General features: G+C 52.5%; 1 protein-coding gene across 5 annotated transcripts in view; it reads left to right on the top strand.

Annotated features, from left to right (window-relative positions):
- SHANK3 (SH3 and multiple ankyrin repeat domains 3) overlaps nt 1-24,352 on the top strand; it is a 163,146-nt gene that overhangs the window by 102,652 nt on the left and 36,142 nt on the right. For 3 of the 5 annotated variants that reach the window (XM_086886255.1, XM_086886256.1, XM_086886260.1), the window contains 4 exons: nt 4,899-5,034; nt 12,659-12,739; nt 19,612-19,635; nt 23,126-23,253. In XM_086886255.1, the coding sequence (XP_086742381.1) occupies nt 4,899-5,034; nt 12,659-12,739; nt 19,612-19,635; nt 23,126-23,253 (369 nt within the window). The remainder of the gene's footprint in view (nt 1-4,898; nt 5,035-12,658; nt 12,740-19,611; nt 19,636-23,125; nt 23,254-24,352) is intronic. The other 2 variants (XM_086886258.1, XM_086886259.1) reach the window with 1 other exon arrangement.

The raw sequence follows: 24,352 nt of genomic DNA, 5'->3' as shown, positions 1-24,352 counted from the left end.
TAATTTTGGGGAGATTTCCCAGGAATTTGGGAGACTTCCCTCGAATGTGGGGGATTTCCCACAAATCCGGGGAATTTCACAGGAAGTTGGGGGATTTCCTAGGAATTTTGGGGAGATTTTCCAGGAATTTGAGGGATTTCCCAGGAATTCGGGAGATTTCCCAGGAATTTCCCAGGAGTTTGGGGCATTTCCCAGGAATTTTAGAGGATTTTCCAGGAATTTCTGGGAATTCTCCAGTTGTGGATCAGGAGGATCCCGACTCTTCCAGGTGATGGAACTTCCAGAGTGGGAACTTCTGCGTGTGGATCCAGAGGGATCCCAGAGTCCTCCAGGGGTGGATCCGGAGCTTCCGGGAACTCCCCAGGGTGGGATCAGGAGGATCCAGAATTTTCCAGGTGTGGATCCAGAGGATCTGGAATTCTCCAGGTGTTGGAGCTTCCAGGAATTTTGCAGGAGTTTTCAAGGCTTTTTCCAGAAGTTTTCCAGGAGTTTTCCAGGAGATTTCCAGGAGATCTCCAGGAGTTTCCCAGGTGTAGATCCAGAGGATCCAGAATTTTCCAGGTGTGGACCCAGAGGATCTGGAATTCTCCTCATGTTGGAGCTTCTAGGAGTTTTCCAGGAATTTTCCAGGAGTTTTCCAGGTGTGGATCCAGAGGGATCCGGAGTGCCCCAGGTCATGAAACTTCCAGGAGTTTCCCAGCTTGGGATCAGGAGGATCCAGAATTTTCCAGGTGTGGATCCAGAGGATCTGGAATTCTCCTCATGTTGGAGCTTCCAGGAGTTTTCCAGGTGTGGATCCAGAGGGATCCGGAATCCTCCAGGCCATGAAACTTCCAGGAGTTCTCCGGGTTGGGATCCAGAGGATCTGGAATTCTCCAGGTGTTGGAGCTTCCAGGAGTTTTCCAGGAGTTTCCCAGGAGATCTCCAGGAGATTTCCAGGAGTTTCCCAGGTGTGGATCCAGAATATCTGGAATTCTCCTGGTTGGGATCCAGAGGATCTGGAATTCTCCGGGTGTTGGAGCTTCCAGGAGTTTTCCAGGAGTTTCCCAGGTGTGGATCCAGAGGGATCCAGAGTGCCCCAGGTCATGAAACTTCCAGGAGTTTCCCAGGTTGGGATCAGGAGCTTCCAGGAGTTTTCTGGGTTGGGATCAGGAGGATCTGGAATTCTCCAGGTGTGGATCCAGAGGATCTGGAATTCTCCAGATTTGGACCAGGAGTTTTCCAGGAGTTTTCCAGGAGTTTTCCAGGAGTTTTCCAGGAGATTTCCAGGAGATTTCCAGGAGATTTCCAGGAGTTTCTCAGATGTGGATCCAGAGGGATCCAGAGTCCTCCAGGTGTTGGAGCTTCCAGGAGATTTCCAGGAGTTTTCCAGGAGTTTTCCCGGAGTTTTCTGGGTTGGGATCAGGAGGATCTGGAGTCCTCCAGGTTTGGATCAGGAGCTTCCAGGAGTTTCCCAGGTGTGGATCCAGAGGATCTGGAATTCTCCAGGTGCGGATCCGGAGGATCCCGTTGGGAATCGCGTCGCTCCTGGGGCTCTCCCGAGCTGCCCTCGGCTCCAATTCCATCCCGGAATTCCCTCAGGGAAAGCTCCAGCTGGAATTCCTCCTGGAAAATTGGGATCAGCCTCTGGATCCGCCAGAAATCGGCCAGAAATCGGGAAAATTCCTCCCAGAAGGACTTGAATCCCAAAGGATTTGGAGGATCGGATCCAGGGGGGCCCTGGCGGAGCCGGGAATTCCGGGATTTGATCTCCGAGGGCTTTTCCAATCCCAGCAATTCCCGTGGTGAACATTCCAGGAGGAAATTCCCGGTGCTGGGTTCGGGAATTGCTCAGTTTGGGATAAAATCCGACCTCTCTGGGGCTGGGATTGGGAAAATCCCGCCAGAATTCCGGAGGGAAATCCCGAATTTTCCACCTTTTGTCTCCTCCACCATCCCGGGAGGTTTTGAAATCCTGGAATTTTTTGCCGTGAGGAGCCTTGGAAGCGCTTCCATGAGAATTCCTTGAGGTGGGAATTCCCGGGATTTGGGATCCAGACATGGCTGGAAATCCGGGAACGTTTGGGGTCGGATTTTATCGTCATCCGGGATTTTTTTAATGGAAAAAACCGGGAATGACGGATCCAGGCGGGATCCCCGAATTCCCAGGGGAATTTCCCATGGGATATTCGGGAATGTCGCTCCATGGGAAAGCTTGGGAAGTTTTGGAAGTGGAGCCCAAATCCTCGGGAACGGTGAAAAAATTTGGGAATTATGGGAATACAACCTCAACAATTCCATGATTTTTTTTCGGGAATGAGGAATGCTCAGGGCGATCCAATCCATGATCCCAAGGAACAAAATTCCAGGTTTTTTTTTTAAGGAAACGGAGCCCAAAAATCCGGGATGGGGAGGGGTGGGGACCAAAAAATTCCCCCTCTGGAATTGCGGGAATGAGGGAGAACCGAAACATTCCCGGATCCTCTTCCTGTTGGAAAAGTCGGGAAGCAAAAAATCAAAAGGATCCGAGGAAATATCGAAGGGATTTGGGAACTTTGGGAATTCGGGAGCCGGGAGGGGAAAGGAAATAAAAAAAGAGGGAAATGCTCAAAATTTGGGATATTCTGGAGAAAAATAAAACAAAAAAAGCTGGAATGTTCTGCTCCGAATCCGGAATTTTCCGGGAAAAGTCTGGGAATGTGAAGCTTCCCGAGAGAGGAATTCCTGAAAATCCTCGTTCCCGAATTTCCGGGCTCGGAGAACTCCGGGAATGCCGCTCGGTCCCGGAATTCTGGAGGCTCGGGATGAGGGTTGGGCTCTCCTGGTTTTCCGGAGCGGAATGAGGGAAATCGAGGCAGGGATGGATTGGGAATTCCGGGGTTGAAATCCCGAGGGTTTGGTGGGAGCGTCGGAATTCCTTAAAAACCGCGGGATTGGGGTGGGAAGGAACGGGATTAGGAATTCCCAAGGATTCCCAGGGATTCCCAAGGATTCCCAGGGATTCCCAAGGATTCCCTGGCTGGATCCGGGTGGGAATCGGGATCCAATCCCAGGGAAAAGGGACGGGATGAGAGGGAACGGCCTCGAGCAGAGCCGGGAATGGGAAATTTGGGGAAAATCCTGGAAAAAAAATCCATGGAAAAGTTTGGCAAGGGTCAGGATGTGCTGAGCCGGGAACTGGGAATCCCCATTCCCGAGGGATTCCAAATCCATGGATCTGGGAATGCTGGGAATGCCCCTGACCTCGGGGATTCCCGGGAACGGAACCTTGGGAATTTCCCATTCCAGAGGCTCGGGAATTCCCTGGGGCCAAGGAAATTTTCCCAGGAATTCCTGGGATTTCTCCCGGATTTTTTTGGTCCATCCTGGAAGGACAAAATTCCAGAGTTCCCGTGTGGAATTCCTTCCTCACCCCAAAACATTCCAAGATTTTCCGGGAATTCCATCCCCTCATCCTGGAGGGCATTCCCGGGAATCCGGAGTTTCCGGGTTAGGCTCAGGATAAACAGGGGAAAAACTCCGGGAATTTTGGGAATCGTGGAGGGAAGAGCAGAAATCCCGGAATTCTGAATTTTTCCGGCGATTCCGATTCAAATCATTTCCGGTTTGGGATCTCCTGGCTTTTGGGATGCAGCGAGGATTTTTGGGATGCGTGGATTTTTGGGACGTGTCATTTTTTTTGGATATTCCCATTTTTTGGGATGTTCCCAATTTTTGGGGTGTTCCCATTTTCAGGATGCACGGATTTTTGGGATATTCCCAATTTTGGATGTTCCCATTTTTGGGATCTGCTGATTTTCGGGATCCGTAGATTTTTGGGATGTGCAGATTTTTTGGGATGTTCCCACTTTTAGGACATTCCCATTTTTGGACATTCCCACTTTTAGGACATTCCCATTTTGGACATTCCCATTTTTGTACATTCCCATTTTTGGACATTCCCGTTTTTAGGACATTCCCATTTTTGGACATTCCCATTTTTGGACATTCCCATTTTTCGGGACATTCCCATTTTTGTACATTCCCATTTTTGGACATTCCCATTTTTTGGGACATTCCCTTTTTTGGACATTCCCATTTTAGGATATTCCCATTTTTTGGACATTCCCATTTTTTGGGATTTTCCCATTTTAGGACATTTCCATTTTTGGACATTCCCATTTTTTTGGATATTCCCATTTTTCGACATTCCCATTTTTCCAGAACATTCCCATTTTGGGACATTCCCATTTTTTAGGACATTCCCATTTTTGGGATATTCCCATTTTTCGGACATTCCCATTTTTGGACATTCCCATTTTTGGACATTTCCATTTTTCTGGACATTCCCATTTTTGGGACATTCCCATTTTAGGACATTCCCATTTTTCCAGAACATTCCCATTTTTCGGGACCTTCCCATTTTTTGGACATTCCCATTTTTTGGACATTCCCATTTTTGGACATTCCCATTTTTGGGGACATTCCCTTTTTTGGACATTCCCATTTTAGGATATTCCCATTTTTTGGACATTCCCATTTTTCTGGACATTTCCATTTTAGGACATTCCCATTTTTGGACATTCCCACTTTTAGGACATTCCCATTTTTCTGGACATTTCCATTTTTGGACATTCCCATTTTTGGGACATTCCCATTTTTTGGATATTCCCATTTTTGGACATTCCCATTTTTTAGACATTCCCATTTTAGGACATTCCCATTTTAGGACATTCCCATTTTTGGTCATTCCCATTTTTCCAGAACACTCCCATTTCCATCTCCACACATTCCCCTTCCCAACCACCCCAAAAACCCCCCAGAAACCCCCAAAATCCCCCAAAAAACCCCAAAAAACCTCCCCCAACCCCTTCCCCTCTTTCCCGCCCTTCCCGATTCCCGCCGGGAATTCTGATCCCGGTTTTTTTCCGGGATTCCAGGTGAACGGGGTGAACGTGGTGAAGGTGGGGCACAAGCAGGTGGTGGCGCTGATCCGGCAGGGCGGGAATCGCCTCCTCATGAAAGTCGTCTCCGTCAGCCGCAAGCCCGAGGCCGAGGAAGGATCCCGCAAAAAGGGTAGGAATTCCGGGAATTCCGGGAATTCTGGGGGTTTCAGGGTTTTGGGGAGGTGGGAGAAGAAAATTCCCCGTGGGGGACGTGGTGGTTTTGGGGATTTTCTGCTTTTTTGGGATGTGTCGGTTTTTGGGATCTGATGATTTTTGGGATGCGTTGCTTTTTGGGATGTGTCACTTTTTGGGATGTGTCGGTTTTTGGGATATTCTGATTTTTGGGATGCGTTGATTTTTGGGATTCACTGATTTTTGGGATGTGCCAGGTTTTGGGATGTTCTGACTTTTGGGATTCACTGGTTTTTGGATGTGCCACTTTGGGGATTTTCTGCTTTTTTGGGATGCGTTGATTTTTGGGACGTGCCAGTTTTTGGGATGTTCCAGGTTTTGGGATGTGTTGATTTTTGGGATGTGCCAGGTTTTGGGATTTTTCCATTTTTGGGATGTTCTGATTTTTTGGATGTTCTGATTTTTGGGATGCACCAGGTTTTGGGATGTGCTGATTTTTGGGATTTTCCCATTTTTGGGATGGGTTGATTTTTGGGATTTTCTGGGTTTTGGGATGTGCCCATTTTGGGGATTTTCTGCTTTTTTTGGGATGCGTTGATTTTTGGGATGTGCCGGTTTTTGGGATGTTCCAGCTTTTGGGATGTTTCTGGTTTTGGGATGTGTTGATTTTTGGGATGTGCCAATTTTGGGGGATCTTTCCATTCTTGGAATGTTTCTGGTTTGGGGATTTTCTGGATTTTGGGATGCGTTGATTTTTGGGATGTGCCAGGTTTTGGGATGTGATGGTTTTTGGGATGTTTCTGTTTTTGGGAGGCGTTGATTTTTGGGATTTTCTGATTTTTAGGATGCACCCACTTTGGGTATTTTCTGGTTTTTTGGGATGCGTTGATTTTTGGGATGTGATGGTTTTTGGAATGTTCTGATTTTTGGGATGCGTTGATTTTTGGGATGCGCCAGGTTTTGGAATGTGATGGTTTTTGGGATATTCTGATTTTTGGGATGTGCCAGTTTTTGGGATATTCTGATTTTTGGGATGTGCCCATTTTGGGGATTTTCTGCTGTTTTGGGATGCGTTGATTTTTGGGATGTTTCTATTTTTGGGATGTGTCAGTTTTAGGGATGTGCCAATTTTTGGGATTTTTCTGGTTTTGGGATTTGCCGCATTTTGGGATGTGATGGTTTTTGGGATGTTTCTGTTTTGGGGATGTGTCGGTTTTTGGGATGCGCTGATTCTTAGGATTTTCCGGTTTTGGGGATTTTTCCATTCTTGGAATGTTTCTGGTTTGGGGATTTTCTGGGTTTTGGGATGTGATGGTTTTTAGGATTTTTCTGTTTTTGGCATTTGCCATGTTTTGGGATGTTCTGATTTTTGGGATTTTCCCATTTTGGGGATTTTCCCATTTTTGGGATGCATTGATCTCTGGGATGTGTTGATTTTAGGGATGTGTTGATTTTTGGGATGTGCCAGGTTTTGGGACTTTTCCATTTTTGGGATGTTCTGATTTTTAGGATTCACTGATTTTTGGGATGCGCCAGGTTTTGGGATGTGATGGTTTTTGGGATATTCTGATTTTTGGGATGCATTGATTTTTGGGATGTGCCAGGATTTGGGATGTCATGGTTTTGGGATGTTTCTGTTTTTGGGATGTGATGATTTTTGGGATTTGCTGATTTTTGGGATGCGCTGATTTTTGGGATGTGATGGTTTTTGGGATGTGTTGATTTTGGGGATTTTCTGATTTTTGGGATGTGCCCATTTTGGGGATTTTCTGCTTTTTTGGGATGCGTTGATTTTTGGGATGTGCCAATTTTTGGGATCTTTCCATTCTTGGAATGTTTCTGGTTTTGGGATTTTCTGGGTTTGGGGATGTGTTGATTTTAGGGATGTGTTGATTTTTGGGATGTGCCAGTTTTTGGGATGTGATGGTTTTTGGGATGTTTCTGTTTTTGGGATGTGCCAGTTTTTGGGATATTCTGATTTTTGGGATATTCTGATTTTTGGGATTTTCTGATTTTTGGGATGTGCCCATTTTGGGGATTTTCTGCTTTTTTGGGATGCGTTGATTTTTGGGATGTTTCTATTTTTGGGATGTGTCAGTTTTAGGGATGTGCCAATTTTGGGGATTTTTCTGGTTTTGGGATTTGCCGCATTTTGGGATGTGATGGTTTTTGGGATGTTTCTGTTTTTGGGATGTGTCGGGTTTTGGGATGCGCTGATTCTTAGGATTTTCCGGTTTTGGGGATTTTTCCATTCTTGGAATGTTTCTGGTTTTGGGATGTGATGGTTTTTAGGATTTTTCTGGTTTTGGCATTTGCCATGTTTTGGGATGTTCTGATTTTTGGGATTTTCCCATTTTGGGGATTTTCCCATTTTTGGGATGCATTGATCTTTGGGATGTGTTGATTTTTGGGATGAGCCGATTTTTGGGATTTGCCAGGTTTTGGGATGCATTGGTCTTTGGGATGCGTTGATTTTTGAGATGGGTTGATTTTTGGGATGTGCCAATTTTTGGGAATGTGCTGGGTTTTGGGATGTTCTGATTTTTTTTGATTTTTCCATTTTTGGGATGTTTCCATTTCTGGGATGTGCAAGGTTTTGGGATATTCTGATCTTTGGGATTTTTCCATTTTTGGGATTTTTCTGCTTTTGGGATGTGCCAATTTTTGGGATTTGCTGGTTTTGGGAATGCACCAATTTTGGGGATTTTCCCATTTTTTGGGATGTTTCCGGTTTTGGGATGCAGAGATTTTTGGGATGCTCCAGGTTGGGGATGTGTCATTTTTTGGGATGCGCAGATTTTTGGGAATGTGGTGGGCGGGGAAGTTCAGGAAGGTCCCAACCACATCTGTGGAGTTGGGATGTTTTTTTGGGAATGGCTTCAATTCCCAAGGTCTGGAATTCCTGGAGTTGTGGTGTTTTGTGGGAATTCCCAAGGTCTGGAATTCGTGGAATTCTGGAGCTTTTTGGGAATGGCTTCAATTCCCAAGGTCTGGAATTCATGGAATTGTGGAGCTTTTTGGGAATTCCCAAGGTCTGGAATTCCTGAAGTTGCAGTGTTTTGTGGGAATTCCCAAGGTTTGGAATTCCTGGAATTGGGATGGTTTTTGGGAATGGCTTTGATTCCCAAGGTCTGGAATTCCCGGAGTTGCAGTGTTTTGTGGGAATTCCCAAGGTCTGGAATTCCTGGAGTTGGGACATTTTTTGAGAATCACTTAAATTCCCAAGGTCTGGAATTCCTGGAATTGTGGAGCTTTTGGGGAATGGCTTCAATTCCCAAGGTCTGGAATTCCTGGAGCTGTGGTGGTTTTTGGGAATTCCCAAGGTCTGGAATTCCTGGAATTGCGGCAAACGAGGAAGAAGAGTTTTGGGAGCTCCCGGCTGTGGGAAGTGGGGAATGGACTGGGAATTCTGGGATGAAGCCTGGGGGTTGCTGTGGGAATTCCTGGGAATGGTCGGTCCCGGAATCCCGGTCGGGATCCCGGGGGATCCCGGAAATTTTTGGGATTTCATTCCGTGGGTTCCAGATCCCAGGAGCGGATCCAAGAGTTTGGGCAGGGATTTTTCCAGAGAAAAATGGGAATGTCTGGGAGCACAGGAAGGAACCGGGAGGGGTTTGGGGGTGGATTGGGACTGGAATTCCTGGGAATGGGAGCAGGGGGATGGGAAAGGGAAAAATGGGAAAAGGGGATGGAATTACTGGGATGGGAAAAGGGGAATGGAATTACAAGGATGGGAATTTAGGAAGCAGGAGCGGGATGGGATGGAGGGACGGGAACAGGGAATGGGAACAGGGAATGGGAATGGGAATGGAAGCATGGAATAGGAACGGGAATGGGAACAGGGAATGGGAGCAGGGAATGGGAACGGGAATGGGAATGGGAATGGGCACAGGAATGGGAATGGGAACAGGGAACGGGAATGGGAATGGGGATGGGAATGGGGATGGGAATGGGGATGGGAGCAGGGAATGGGAACGGGAATGGGCACAGGAATGGGAATGGGAATGGAAATGGGCACAGGAATGGGAACAGGGAATGGGAATGGGAACGGGAATGGGAACAGGGATGGGAATGGGGATGAGAACAGGAATGGGAGCAGGGAATGGGAACGGGGATGGGAATGGGAATGGGAACGGGAATGGGAACAGGGATGGGAATGGGGATGAGAACAGGAATGGGAGCAGGGAATGGGAATGGGAACAGGAATGGGAATGGGAACAGGGAATGGGAACGGGGATGGAAGCGGAGGGAGAGGAACAGAGGGATGGGAAAAGGGGACAGGAGCAGGGATGGAAATGGGATGGAGGGACAAGAGCAAGAATATGGGATCAGGGAATGGGAGCTGGGAATGGGAGCAGGGAATGGGAGCTGGGAATGGGAGCTGGGAATGGGAACAGGGAATGGGAACAGGGAAAGGGAGCAGGGAAAGGGAGCTGGGAATGGGAACAGGAGTGGGAATAAGGAATAGGAACGCAAATGGGAGCTGGGAATGGGAACAGGGAATGGGAGCTGGGAATGGGAGCAGGGAATGGGAGCAGGGAATGGAAATGGATGGAAATGGGGAATTGGAACAGGGAATAGAAATGGGTAATGGAAATTGGGAATGGGAATGGGGAATGCAAGCAGGGAACGGAAATGGGCAGGTGGGAACAGGGATGGGAACAGGAATGGGAGCAGGGAATGGAAACAGGGAATGGACACAGGGAATTGGAACAGGGAATGGAAATGGGGAATGGAAATTGGGAATGGAAATGGGGAATGTAAGCAGGGAATGGAAATGGGGAATGGAAATTGGGAATGGAAATGGGGAATGCAAGCAGGGAATGGAAATGGGGAATGGAAATTGGGAATGGAAATGGGGAATGCAAGCAGGGAATGGAAATGGGCGGGTGGGACCAGGGATGGGACCAGGGATGGGAACAGGAATGGAAATGGGGAATGGAAGCAGGGATGGGAGCAGGGAATGGATGGAAACGGGGATGGGAACAGGGATAGAAGCAGGGGGATGGGATCAGGGGATTGGAGCAGGAATGGAGTCGGGGGGAAGGGAGCAGGGATGGAATCAGGGATGGAATCGGGGGCTGGGAGCAGGGAATGGAATCGGGGATGGAGCAGGAGGATGGGAGCAGGGATGGGAGTAGGGATGGAATCAGGGGAATGGAATCGGAGATGGAGCAGGGGATGGGAGCAGGGATGGGAGTCGGAGTGGAATCGAGGGGATGGGAGCAAGGATGGAATCAGGGGGTGGAGCAGGGGATGGAATCAGGAATGGATTCAGGGATGGAATCGGGGGCTGGGAGCAGGGAATGAAATCAGGGATGGAATCGGGGGCTGGGAGCAGGGAATGAAATCAGGGATGGATTCAGGGATGGATTCAAGGATGGAATCGGGGATGGAATCGGGGGCTGGGAGCAGGGAATGAAATCAGGGATGGAGTCGGGGATGGAATCGGGGGCTGGGAGCAGGGAATGAAATCAGGGATGGATTCAGGGATGGAATCGGGGGCTGGGAGCAGGGCATGAAATCAGGGATGGAGTCGGGGATGGATTCAGGGATGGAGTCGGGGGCTGGGAGCAGGGAATGAAATCAGGGATGGATTCAGGGATGGATTCGGGGATGGAATCGGGGGCTGGGAGCAGGGAATGAAATCAGGGATGGATTCAGGGATGGAATCGGGGGCTGGGAGCAGGGAATGAAATCAGGGATGGATTCAGGGATGGAATCGGGGATGGAATCGGGGGCTGGGAGCAGGGAATGAAATCAGGGATGGATTCAGGGATGGATTCAGGGATGGAGTCGGGGGCTGGGAGCAGGGAATGAAATCAGGGATGGATTCAGGGATGGAATCGGGGATGGAATCGGGGATGGAATCGGGGGCTGGGAGCAGGGAATGAAATCAGGGATGGATTCAGGGATGGATTCAGGGATGGAATCGGGGGCTGGGAGCAGGGAATGAAATCAGGAATGGATTCAGGGATGGAATCGGGGTGGAATCGGGGGCTGGGAGCAGGGAATGAAATCAGGGATGGATTCAGGGATGGATTCAGGGATGGAATCGGGGATGGAATCGGGGGCTGGGAGCAGGGAATGAAATCAGGGATGGATTCAGGGATGGAATCGGGGGCTGGGAGCAGGGAATGAAATCAGGGATGGAGTCGGGGATGGATTCAGGGATGGAATCGGGGGCTGGGAGCAGGGAATGAAATCAGGGATGGATTCAGGGATGGAATCGGGGATGGAATCGGGGGCTGGGAGCAGGGAATGAAATCAGGGATGGATTCAGGGATGGAATCGGGGATGGAATCGGGGGCTGGGAGCAGGGAATGAAATCAGGGATGGATTCAGGGATGGAATCGGGGATGGAATCGGGGGCTGGGAGCAGGGAATGAAATCAGGGATGGATTCAGGGATGGAATCGGGGATGGAATCGGGGGCTGGGAGCAGGGAATGAAGGGGGCCGGGATCGGGGCCGCTCCCAGCGCAGCACGCGGGGCTCGGGGGAGGGAAGGAGGGAAGGGAAAGAGGGAAGGGAAGGAGGGAGGGAAGGAAAAGAGGGAAGGGAGGGAAGGGAAGGAGGGAGGGAGGGAAGGAGGGAGCGCTGCTGGCACGAGGAGCTCCGATTATCCCGTCACGGCACCAAGGCACGAGCCGCGCCAGCGGCCGGCAGCCTCGGGAATTCAGCCGGGAATTCAGCCGGGAATAACCCTCGGGAATTGAGCCGGGAATCAGCGCCGGGAGCCCCGGCGGGGCCGCTTCCAGCCCGGGGTGAGCCGCTGCCTCCCGGTGCTTCCCTCATCCTCATCCTCCGGATCCACCAGGCCGCTTTTCCAAAGGGATCCGAGGGGATCCGGCTGGGGGGGGGAGGGTTGGGGGTTGAGGGGGGGGCTCATCCCGCGTCCCCCCCGCCTGGGTGGGCCCGGCCGGGGCTGAATCCGCCCCGCTGGATCCCTGCCGCAGGCACAGGGATCCTTGGAGCTGCCGTTGCCATGGCAATCCCGGAGCGTTATTCCAGCATTGGCAGCGAGGAGCAGCGAGGAGGAGGAGGAGGAGGAGGAGGAGGAGGAAGAGCTTTTTCCACTCATCCTCACCGCTCCGGAGTTTTTTTTTTGGGGGGGGGGTGGGGGGGGGTGGGGGGGGTGCGATCCAGGGAATGCGGGATCGGGAGATTTTGGGATCATCCCGGGCCACGCGGGCTCGGGCAGCTCCATAGGGTCGGGATCCACAGGCGGCAGGAGGAGGAGGAAGAGGAGGAGGAGGAGGAAGGTGGGGTGGGCCATCGAGGCGGGAAGAAGAGCCGGAAACATTCCCGCTTTTCCCCCGAATTCCCGGAGCGTGGTGGGGAGGGAGAGGAGAGAGAGAAAGGCCATGACTCGGACTCGGCGCCGCTAAATCCTCCAGCATTCCCAAAAGGCGTCATTCCCAAAGGGCTCCCACATTCCCGGCGGGAATCATGAAGAAGTTCGCCTCCACGCGCAGCCTCAATAAGATCCTGCAGCAGTGCGACTCCTCATCCCGGGAATACGAGGAGATCCAGGCGGTGGAGAAGAAGTGGCACCTGCACTTGGCCACTCCGCGGAAATTCCGGGAGAAGCGGTGCAAGATGCCCTCTCTGTTCCTTGCAGCTCCGCCGCCGCCCAAGAGAGCCCCCAGCACGACCCTCACGCTGCGCTCCAAATCCATGACGGCCGAGCTGGAGGAGCTGGGTAAGGCCTGGGATTCCCCAGGAATTCCGGGGGGTTTGTGGAAGCGGTTTTCCGGCGGTTTTCCGGTGGTTTTCCGGTGGTTTTCTGGTGGTTTTCCGGTGTTTTTCCGGCTGTTTGCGTGTGCGTCGTGGGCCTGTGGTGGTGGTGGGTGTGGGAGGCTCGGGGAGCGGGAGAAGGATTCCCGGCTTTATCCAGAGGGGTTCCAGAGCAATTCCAGAGAGGAATCAGGAGGGGTTCCAGAGGGGTTCCGGAGGGGCTCCAGAGCAATTCCAGAGGGGAATCCAGAGGGGTTCCAGAGGTATTCCAGAAGGATTCCAGAGGGGTTTCCAGAAGGGTTCCAGAGAGATTCCAGAGGGGTTCCAGAGCAATTCCAGAGAGGAAACAGGAGGGGTTCCAGAGGGGTTCCAGAGGTATTCCAGAAGGATTCCAGAGGGGTTTCCAGAAGGGTTCCAGAGAGATTCCAGAGGGGTTCCAGAGCAATTCCAGAGAGGAATCAGGAGGGGTTCCAGAGGGGTTCCGGAGGGGTTCCAGAGCAATTCCAGAGGGGAATCCAGAGCAATTCCAGAGGGGTTCCGGAGGGGCTCCAGAGAATTTCCAGAGGGGCTCCAGAGCAATTCCAGAAGGGTTCCAGAGAGATTCCAGAGGGATTCCAGAGGGTTTCCAGAGGGGAATCCAGAGGAGTTCCAGAAGGATTCCAGAGAGATTCCAGAGGGATTCCAGAGGGATTCCAGAGAAATTCCAGAGGAGTTCCAGAGGGGTTCCAGAGGAGCATCCAGAGCAGTTCCAGAGCAGTTCCAGAGGGGTTCCAGAGGGATGTCCAAAGGATTCCAGAAGAGTTCCAGAGGGGTTTCCAGAGGGATTCCAGAGAAATTCCAGAGGGGTTCCAGAGGGATTCCAAAGGGATTCCAGAGGGGAATCCAGAGGGGCTCCAGGGCAATTCCAGAGGGATTCCAGAAGGGTTCTAGAGGGGTTCCAGAGAGATTCCAGAAGGATTCCAGAGAGGTTCCAGAGGGGTTCCAGAGGAATTCCAGAGGGGTCCCAGAGGGATTCCAGAGAGACTCCAGAGGGGTTCCAGAGGAATTCCAGAGGGATATCCAGTGCTCCGGGGGCACATCCCGGTGGAGGTGGGTGTGGGAAGGACATTGGGAGGCTCCAGTGGGTGTGGAGGGGTTGATGTGCCCTGGCCTTGGGCATCCTCATCCGTTCCCTGATCCATTCCCTGATCCCTGATCCATTCCATGCTCCATTCCTTGATCCATTCCCTGCTCCATTCCTTGATCCATTCCCTGCTCCATTCCCTGATCCATTCCCTGATCCCCGATCCTTTCCCATTCCCTGCTCCATTCCCTGTTCCTGCTCCATTCCCATCTCAATTCCCTATTCCTGTTCCATTCCCTGTTATTCTCCCTATTCCCTGCTCCATTCCCAGCTCCTTTCCCTGCTCCGGCTCCTCCTGCTCCTCTCCCCACTCCTCTCCTCACTCTATTCCCAGCTCCATTCCCTGCTCCTCCATTCCCTATTCCTGCTCCATTCCCTATTCCTCTCCCTGCTCCTGCTCCTTTCCCATCTCCATTCCCTGATCCCACTCTATTCCCTACTCCATTCCTTGCTCGTTTCCCTGTTCCATTCCCTATTCCTGCTCCTTTCCCTTTTCCCATCTCCTTTCCCATCTCCATTCCCTGCTCCATTCCCTGTTCCTGCTCCATTCCCATCTCCATTCCCTGCTCCATTCCCTGCTCCATTCCCTGTTCCTGCTCCATTCCTTATTCGTGTTCCATTCCCTTTCCCTTCTCCGTTCCCTGTTCCTCTCCCTGATCCCGCTCCATTCCCTGATCCGGCTCCTCCTGCTCCTCTCCCTGCTCCTTTCCTCACTTTCCTCACTCCATTCCCTGCTCCATTCCCTGCTCCTGCTCCATTCCCAGCTCCTTTCCCTATTTCTGTTCCATTCCCTGTTCCTCTCCCTGTTTCCAGCTCCATTCCCTGATCCTTTCCCTTTCCTTGATGCATTCCCTCTTCCCACTCCATTCCCTGCTCCTCTCCTCACTTTCCTCACTCCATTCCCTGCTCCATTCCCAGCTCCATTCCCTGCTCCATTCCCTATTCCTCTCCTGCTCCTGCTCCTTTCCCATCTCCATTCCTTGATGCTGCTCCATTCCCTGCTCCATTCCCTATTCCTGCTCCTTTCCCTTTTCCCACTGCTTTCCCATCTCCATTCCCTGCTCCATTCCCTGTTCCTCTCCCTGATCCCGCTCCATTCCCTGCTCCGGCTCCTCCTGCTCCTCTCCCTGCTCCTCTCCTCACTTTCCTCACTCCTTTCCCTGCTCCATTCCCTGCTCCTGCTCCATTTCCAGCTCCTTTCCCTACTCCATTCCCTATTCCTGCTCCATTCCCTGTTCCTCTCCCTATTCCCAGCTCCATTCTCAGCTCCTTTCCTTGCTCCAGCTCCTCCTGCTCCTCTCCCCGCTCCTCTCCTCACTCCATTCCCAGCTCCATTCCCTGCTCCTTTCCCTGATTCCGCTCCTTTCCCTGCTCCATTCCCTATTCCTGCTCCATTCCCTCCTCCTTTCCCTGCTCCATTCCCTATTCCTCCTCCTTTCCCTTTCCCTGCTCCATTCCCTGTTCCTGCTCCATTCCCTATCCCTCTCCCTGCTCCTGCTGCTTTCCCATCTCCATTCCCTGCTCCATTCCCTATTCCTGCTTATTTCCCTCTTCCCACTGCTTTCTCATCTCCATTCCCTGCTCCTTTCCCTGCTTCATTCCCAGCTCCATTCCCAGCACAATTCCCTGATCCCTCTCCATTCCCTGCTCCATTCCCAGCTCCATTCCCTGTTCCTGTTCCTTTCCCTTTTCCCTGCTCCATCCCCTGTTCCTCTCCTTGATCCTGCTCCGTTCTCTGCTCCGGCTCCTCCTGCTCCTCTCCTCACTTTCCTCACTCCATTCCCATCTCCATTCCCATCTCCATTCCCTGCTCCTTTCCCTGCTCCATTCCCTGTTCCTGCTCCATTCCCTATTCGTGCTCCATTCCCTGTTCCTGCTCTATTCCCTGCTCCGTTCCCTATTCCTGTTCCATTCCCTGTTCCTCTCCCTATTCCCAGCTCCTTTCCCTGCTCCGGCTCCTCCTGCTCCTTTCCCTTTTCCCATCTCCTTTCCCATCTCCATTCCCTGATCCATTCCCTGCTCCATTCCCTGTTCCTGCTCCATTCCCTATTCCTGCTCCATTCCCTGTTCCTGCTCCATTCCCTACTCCTTTCCCTATTCCTGTTCCATTCCCGATTCCTGCTCCATTCCCTGCTCCGTTCCCTGCTCCGTTCCCTATTCCTGTTCCATTCCCCGTTCCTCTCCCTATTCCCAGCTCCTTTCCCTGCTCCGGCTCCTCCTGCTCCTCTCCTCACCTTCCTCACTCCATTCCCTGCTCCTTTCCCTGCTCCATTCCCTGTTCCTGCTCCTTTCCCTTTTCCCATCTCCTTTCCCATCTCCATTCCCTGCTCCATTCCCTGCTCCTTTCCCTGCTCCATTCCCTTTCCCTGCTCCATTCCCTGTTCCTCTCCCTGTTCCTGTTCCATTCCCTATTCCAGCTCCATTCCCATCTCCATTCCCAGCTCCTTTCCCTGCTCCTCACCTCTCTCCTCTCTCTCCTTTCCCACACCTGGCATTCCTGGGTTTTTATTTCCCATCTCCGGACAGATCCCAAATCCTGCCAGGAGAGCCCCGAGAGAGCTCTGGAATTCCAGGAGAGATCCAGAATTCCACGAGAACTCCAGGAGAGCTCCAAGAGAGTCCTGGGAGAGCTTTGGAATTCTAGGAGAGCTCTGGAATTCCAGGAGAGATCCAGAATTCCAAGAGAACTCCAGGAGAGCTCCGGAATTCCAAGAGAACTCCAGGAGAGCTCCAGGATAGATCCAGGAGAGCTCTGGGAGAGCTTTGGAATTCCAGGAGAGCTCTGGACTTCCAGGAGAGCTCCAGAATTCCAAGAAAACTCCAGGAGATCTCCAGGACAGATCCAGGAGAGCTCCAAGAGAGCCCCGGGAGAGCTTTGGAATTCCAGGATTGCTCCAGGATTTCTCCATCCCCCCCATCCCGCTGCCACTCCCACATTCCCGGCTGCTTTCCCATCCCGCTCCACATTCCCAGATTCCCTGAAATCCTCCCCACTCCCACCATTCCCCGTTTCCTGCCGCCAGAATTCCTTGTTTTTCCCAGCCCTCGTGGCCTCCGGGAGGGGCAGGATCCGATCCCGCTCCATTCCTTCCCTTTTCCCGGATCCGCTGGCGCTTCATCCCCGGAGGGATCCCAATTCCCGGGAAATTCCCGGCTCCCATGGGAATTTGGGATTTTCCATGTGGGAATATGGCTGTGGCACCCTGGAGCCTCAGCAGGATCCCACGTTCCCCCTGGGTTTTCCATGGTTTTCCGTGTTTCCCTTGGTTTTCTGTTTTTCCATGGTTTTCCGTGTTTCCCTTGGTTTTCCGTTTTTCCATGGTTTTCCGTGTTTTCCTTGGTTTTCCATGCTCTCCCTGTTTTCCACACTCTTCCCGGTTTTCCAAGCTCTTCCTGATTTTCCATGCTCTCCCGGTTTTCCATGCTTTTTCTGGTTTTCCATTCCTTCTGGTTTTCCATGTTCTTCCTGGTTTTTTTCCAAGCCCTCCCTCTTCTTTAATTCCTTTTGATTTTCCAAGCTCTCCCTGGTTTTTCCAAACCCTTCCCTGTTTTCCAAGCCCTTCCTGATTTTCCATGCTCTCTCTGTTTTTTCAGTGCCTTTCCTGGTTTTCCACACTTTTCCTGCTTTTCCATGCTCTTCCTGGTTTTCCATGTTTTTTTCTGGTTTTCCATGTTCTTCCTGTTTTTTTCTATGCCCTCCCTCTTTTTTAATTCCTTCTGGTTTTCCAAGCTCTCCCTGGTTTTTCCAAGCCCTTCCCAGTTTTCCAAGCTCTTCCCGGTTTTCCAAGCTCTCCCTGGTTTTTCCACTCCCCTCCCGGTTTTCCATTCCTTCTGGTTTTCCATATTCTCCCTATTTTCCAAACTCTTCCCAGTTTTCCAAGCTCTCCATGGTTTTTCCAAGCCCTCCCCGTTTTCCAGGCCCTCCATGGTTTTCCAAGCTCTTCCTCATTTTCCAAGCCCTCCATGCTCTCCCTGGTTTTTCCAAGCTCTTCCCAGTTTTCCAAGCCCTCCCCATTTTCCATGCTCTCCACGTTTATTCCATGCCCTTCCTGGTTTTCCACACTTTTCCTGGTTTTCCACACTTTTCCTGGTTTTCCGTTCCTTCTGGTTTTCCAAGCTCTCCCTGTTTTCCATGCTCTCCATGGTTTTTCCAAGCCCTTCCTGATTTTCCAAGCTCTCCCTGGTTTTCCATGTTATTCCTGGTTTTTCCATTTTTTTTTCTGGTTTCCCATGTTCTTCCCGGTTTTCCCAGCTCTTCCCAGTTTTCCAAGCCCTTCCTGATTTTCCAAGCCCTTCCTGGTTTTCCATTCCTTCTGGTTTTCCAAGCTCTCCCTGTTTTCCAAGCTGTTCCTGTTTTCCATGCTCTCCCTGTTTTTCCATGTTCTCCCTGGTTTTTCCACGCCTTTCCTGGTTTTCCACACTTTTCCTGGTTTTTCCATGCCCTTCCCAGTTTTCCAAACCCTCCCTGTTTTCCATGTTCTCCCTGGTTTTTCCAAGCTCTTCCCGGTTTTCCGTGCTCTCCCAGTTTTCCATTCCCTCCCTCTTTTTTAATTCCCCCTTTTCCCTCCGTTTTCCTCTCCCTGTTTCCCAACTCATCCCTGTTTTTTTTCCCGTTCCCTCCGGATTTCCCTTCCCGGTTTTCCGAGCCTTTTCCCGCTCCCCGCGGGGTCGGGACAGATCCCAACATTCCAAGCCTGGATCACCCGGGATTTATTTCATCCCGAGCCTCTGGAATTCCCACCCTGGAATTCCCGCCCTGGAATTCCCGCCCTGGAATTCCCACCCTGGAATTCCCGCCCTGGAATTCCCGCCCTGGAATTCCCACCCTGGAATTCCCGCCCTGGAATTCCCGCCCTGGAATTCCCGGCGCTTCCAGACCGTTATTCCCAATCCAGAGTCTTTTTTTTTTTTTTGGCGGGAACGGCTCCTTTTTCCCACTTTTTTTCCCCATCCCGGATCCCGGGGTTCCTCCTCCCACCGCCATTCCCGGTTTTCCCGGAGCGGGATTGGGAGCAGCGATCCCGGGAGAAGGATCCGGAGGCGGCTCCAGCTCCGATCCCACGATCCCGAAGATTTTTCCCGGGAATTTCAGCGCTCCTTCCCACGGATCGCGGGAGGGGCTGAAGCCATTCCAGGGAAAAGGAGGGATCCATCCTCTCCCCATCCTTCGCTCCAGGTTTTCCTGTGGATCGGCATTCCCGGGATTCGGCTCGGAGCCGCTCTCCTTCCCAAAAAAAACCGCCAGGGAAAGGGAAATTCCCAAAGGAATTCCCAAAGGAATTCCCAAAGAAATTCCCGCCCCCTTTTCCATGGATCCCGAACACCCCCTGTGCCCTTCCCGACTTTTTCCTTGCCATTCCCATCCCCTCGGATGCTCCGGGATCCCTCCTGTGCCGAAATCCAGGGATTTGGGTGCAGGGAATTGCTCTGGGATTGGACGGGATGGAATTCCTTGGGATGGAATTCCTCGGGATGGAATTCCTCGGGATGGAATTCCTCGGGATGGAATTCCAGCCGATCCCGAGCAGGATCCAGCCTGGATCCACCAGGAGATCGAGGGATGATCCCGGCCTGGAGCTGGGATCAATCCCAAATCCCAGCGGACCGGGGGGGGGGGCGATCCCGGTGGATAAAGTCTGGAATTCCGGAATTTTGGGAATGGGAGAGGGAATTGTTCCGTGCCGTTGATTTTGTGTTTTGTTTCCCATTCCAAGCCTCCATGAGGAGAAGGAAAGGGGGTGAGTGAAAGCGAAATTCCCGGGATTCCGCCCCTTCCCGCCAAATTCCAGCGGGATCCAAACCGGGGTGGGAGGGGGGGGCGGGAATCCCGGTATCCCGAGGGTCGCTGTTCCCGGGGGAATTCCGATGGAATTTGGGAATTTGGGATGGGCTCCGGTGTCCTGGAGCTGCTCCGGTAGGAATTGGAATGGCGGGAATTGGAATGCCGGGAGTTGGAATGGCAGGAATTGGAATGCCGGGAGTTGGAACCGGATTCTGCTGAATCCCTTATCCCAAAATTCCCAACCCAAAATTCCCAGGGGTGATGCCAGCTCCGGGAATGTCCCGTGTGGAATCCTCGGGAATGGCGGTGTCCCGCTGTATCCCAAACAGCCAAAGCCTCTCCTGGCAAATCCAGGGATTTATCCCGATATTCCTGACAAATCCAGGGATTTATCCCCATATTCCTGGCAAATCCAGGGATTTATCCCGATATTCCTGACAAATCCTGGGATTTATCCCCATATTCCTGGCAAATCCAGGGATTTATCCCGATATTCCTGGCAAATCCAGGGATTTATCCCGATATTCCTGGCACTTCCAGGGATTTATCCCAATATTCCTGGCAAATCCTGGGATTTATCCCAATATTCCTGGCACTTCCAGGGATTTATCCTGATATTCCTGACAAATCCAGGGATTTATCCCATTATTCCTGACAAATCCTGGGATTTATCCCGATATTCCTGGCACTTCCAGGGATTTATCCCGATATTCCTGGCAAATCCAGGGATTTATCCCGATATTCCTGTCACTTCCAGGGATTTATCCCGATATTCCTGAGAAATCCAGGGATTTATCCCATTATTCCTGACAAATCCTGGGATTTATCCCGATATTCCTGGCACTTCCAGGGATTTATCCCGATATTCCTGGCAAATCCAGGGATTTATCCCGATATTCCTGGCACTTCCAGGGATTTATCCCGATATTCCTGAGAAATCCAGGGATTTATCCCAATATTCCTGGCAAATCCAGGGATTTATCCCGATATTCCTGTCACTTCCAGGGATTTATCCTGATATTCCTGACAAATCCAGGGATTTATCCCGATATTCCTGTCACTTCCAGGGATTTATCCCGATATTCCTGGCAAATCCTGGGATTTATCCCGATATTCCTGACAAATCCAGGGATTTATCCCAATATTCCTGGCACTTCCAGGGATTTATCCCGGTGGATCCATGCCATTTATCCCAATATTCCTGGCGTATCCATGGGGATTATCCCGATATTCCCACCCTGAGGAAGTGCCAGGAATGTGGCGCGAGGGGCCACAGGAAAACCGGGAAGTTTTGGATGGAAAAGTTGGATCAGGGTGGGATTGGAGGTCCCTTCCCATCCTGGGATTTTCCGATCCGGGATTTCCTGTCCTGGTGGTTCCCATTCCCTCTTTTCTCCCCCCCGGAATGTGGGATCAGCTCTTCCAGCCGGGAAGATCCAGTGGGAATTTCCATGGGAAGCGGCTGAGGGATCTTCCCAACCTTTCCCTGGATCGGGCAGATCCAGAGGATCCCACGGATCCGGAAAAATCTTCCCAAGGATTCTTGGGATGGATCTTCCCGGGGGGAGGAGAAGATTCCCGGGAGAGCTTCCAGAACATTCCAGGGGCTCCAGGGGAGCTGGGATTTGGGAAAGGCCTGGGAGGGACAGGACACGGGGAATGGCTCCAGATTGGAAAAGGGGAATTTGGGAAGGAATTCCCAGCTGGAATGGAATTCCCAGAGCAGCTGGGGCTGCCCCTGGATCCCGGGAATGTCCAGGGAAAGCTTGGAGCAGCCTGGGATGGTGGGATTGGAATGGGATGGGATTGAAGGTCCCTGGATCCCATCCCAAACCATTCCGGGATTTGGGAGGCTCTGAATCCATGCCGAGGGATTTTTCTGGAAGTTGGGGCTGGAAAAGGGAAGGGAGACCCTTCCTGCAGTGCCGAGATTCCCAGGGAAACCCCTGGATCCCAAAATTCCTTTGGATCCGATGCCAGGCTGGGAGAGCTGGGAATGGAGGGAATTCCCTGGGCAAGGGGAGATGGGGGTGGGATTTTGGGAATTGGGAATTCCCGGCTGGGCTGGAATTGCCAGAGCAGCTTCGGCTGCCCCTGGATCCCGGGAATGTCCGAGGCCAGGCTGGAGAAATCCGGGATAACGGGAAGGAGTCTCATGGAATGGGACCAGCTTTAAGTTCCTTCCCACCTGAAGCATTCCATGATTCCACAATTCCATGGAAGCTCCAGCTGGGCTCCGGGAGAATCCCAGGAGGAATTCCCACCCGGACATGGCTGGAGCTGGGAAAGCTGCCAGGACAGGAATTTGGGATTCGGATCCACCTGGATCTGAGCCCCAGATTCCCATTCCGGGAATTCCAGAGGCTCCGGAGGGATCCATGGGAATGAATCCTCCTGCCCATTCCCATATCCCTGCGATTCCCGAGGGAACGGATCCCGGTGTTCCCAAGGGATAAATGGATGGATCCCGGAGCTGGGAATTCCCTGAGCGGCTCTCCCGATATTCCCGATGTCCGTGGGCACCGGATCCCGGCCCGGACACGGAAAGTTGGGATCATTCAAGGAGCCGAGTCCGTTCGGGCCGGGAATATCCCGGTTTATCCCAAATAAACTCCGGATGTGCCAGAGCCTCGTGGCTCCCACGGACATCTCCATGTCCCAGAATTCCCGGGATTTCCCACCCTCCTGGCCGGACTCGGCTGATCCCGAATACCCAAAATCTGGGAGGAATTGGGAATGTGGCACATCCGTGGGGTGGGAACATCCAAATCCGTGGAAAAGCGCTGGGAGGGGAGAGGAGCGGTGGTGGAAAGAATCCTGGGATGAGGGGTGGGGAGGGAAGGATCCCGGCTGATCCCGGCTGATCCCAGCTCATCCTGGCTGATCCCGGCTGATCCTGGCTGATCCTGGCTGATCCCGCCTGATCCCAGTTTTCCTTGGAGAGGAGCAGTGGGAAGGATCCCAGGATGAGAGGCAGGAAGGGAAGGATCCCGGCTGATCCCAGCTGATCCTGGCTGATCCCGGCTGATCCCAGTTTTCCTTGGAGAGGAGCAATGGGAAGGATCCCGGGATGAGAGGCAGGGAGGGAAGGATCCCGGCTGATCCCGGCTGATCCTGGCTGATCCCAGCTCATCCTGGCTGATCCTGGCTGATCCCACCTGATCCCAGTTTTCCTTGGAGAGGAGCAATGGGAAGGATCCCGGGATGAGAGGCAGGGAGGGAAGGATCCCGGCTGATCCCAACTGATCCCGGCTGATCCCGGCTGTTTTTCCTTGGAGAGAAACGGCGGGAAGGATCCTGGGATGAGGGGTGGGGAGGGAAGGATCCCGGCTGATCCCGGCTGATCCCGGTTTTCCTTGGAGAGGAGCGGCTGGAAGGATCCCGGCTGATCCCTGCTGATCCCAGCTGATCCCGGCTGATCCCGGCTGGTTTTCCTTGGATTGCAGAGAAGCTGGATGAGATCCTGGCGGCGGCGGAGCCGGCGCTGCGGGCGGAGCTGGTGGAGGCCGATTCCAGAGCGGCCACGGTGAAACAGCGCCCGACGAGCCGCAGGATCACCCCGGCCGAGATCAGTGTGAGCCTGGCGGGAATTCCCGGGAATTCTTTGGGAATGGGGGAATGGGATCACAGGATCACCCCGGCCGAGATCAGTGTGAGCCTGGCGGGAATTCCCGGGAATTCTTTGGGAATGGGGGAATGGGATCACAGGATCACCCCGGCCGAGATCAGTGTGAGCCTGGCAGGAATTCCCGGGAATTCTTTGGGAATGGGGGAATGGGATCACAGGATCACCCCGGCCGAGATCAGTGTGAGCCAGGCGGGAATTCCCGGGAATTCTTTGGGAATGGGGGAATGGGATCACAGGATCACCCCGGCCGAGATCAGTGTGAGCCTGGCGGGAATTCCCGGGAATTCTTTGGGAATGGGGGAATGGGATCACAGGATCACCCCGGCCGAGATCAGTGTGAGCCTGGCGGGAATTCCCGGGAATTCCCTGGGAATGGGGGTGTGGAACAGGGTGGGATCTGCAGGATCACCCCGGCCGAGATCAGTGTGAGCCTGGCGGGAATTCCCGGGAATTCTTTGGGAATGGGGGAATGGGATCACAGGATCACCCCGGCCGAGATCAGTGTGAGCCAGGCGGGAATTCCCGGGAATTCTTTGGGAATGGGGGAATGGGATCACAGGATCACCCCGGCCGAGATCAGTGTGAGCCTGGCGGGAATTCCCGGGAATTCTTTGGGAATGGGGGAATGGGATCACAGGATCACCCCGGCCGAGATCAGTGTGAGCCTGGCGGGAATTCCTGGGAATTCCCTGGGATCGGGGGGTGGAACAGGGTGGGATCTGCAGGATCACCCCGGCCAAGATCAGTGTGAGCCTGGCGGGAATTCCCGGGAATTCCCTGGGAATGGGGGTGTGGAAGTCGGAATTCCCAGGAATGGAAGGAGAGGGCTGGGAAGGATCTGGAGGATCTCACTGAGGAGATCAATGTGAGCCAGAGGGAATCCCAGCGGGAATGGCGGCCGGGAATGAGGCAGAGGGATGGGGAGGGAATGGGGAGTGGAATTTCTGGGAATGTGGAGTGGAATTCCTGGGAATGAGGAGTGGGATTCCTGGGAATGGTGTTTGGGATTACCGGGAATGGAAGGAGAGGGATGGGAGGGAATGTG

The sequence above is a fragment of the Cyanistes caeruleus genome, chromosome 4, assembly GCF_971803275.1.
Source record: "Cyanistes caeruleus chromosome 4, bCyaCae1.hap1.1, whole genome shotgun sequence".
Lineage (NCBI taxonomy): Eukaryota > Metazoa > Chordata > Aves > Passeriformes > Paridae > Cyanistes > Cyanistes caeruleus.
Note: the sequence above shows the minus strand (reverse complement) of the source record. Positions and strands in the feature narration are given on the sequence as shown.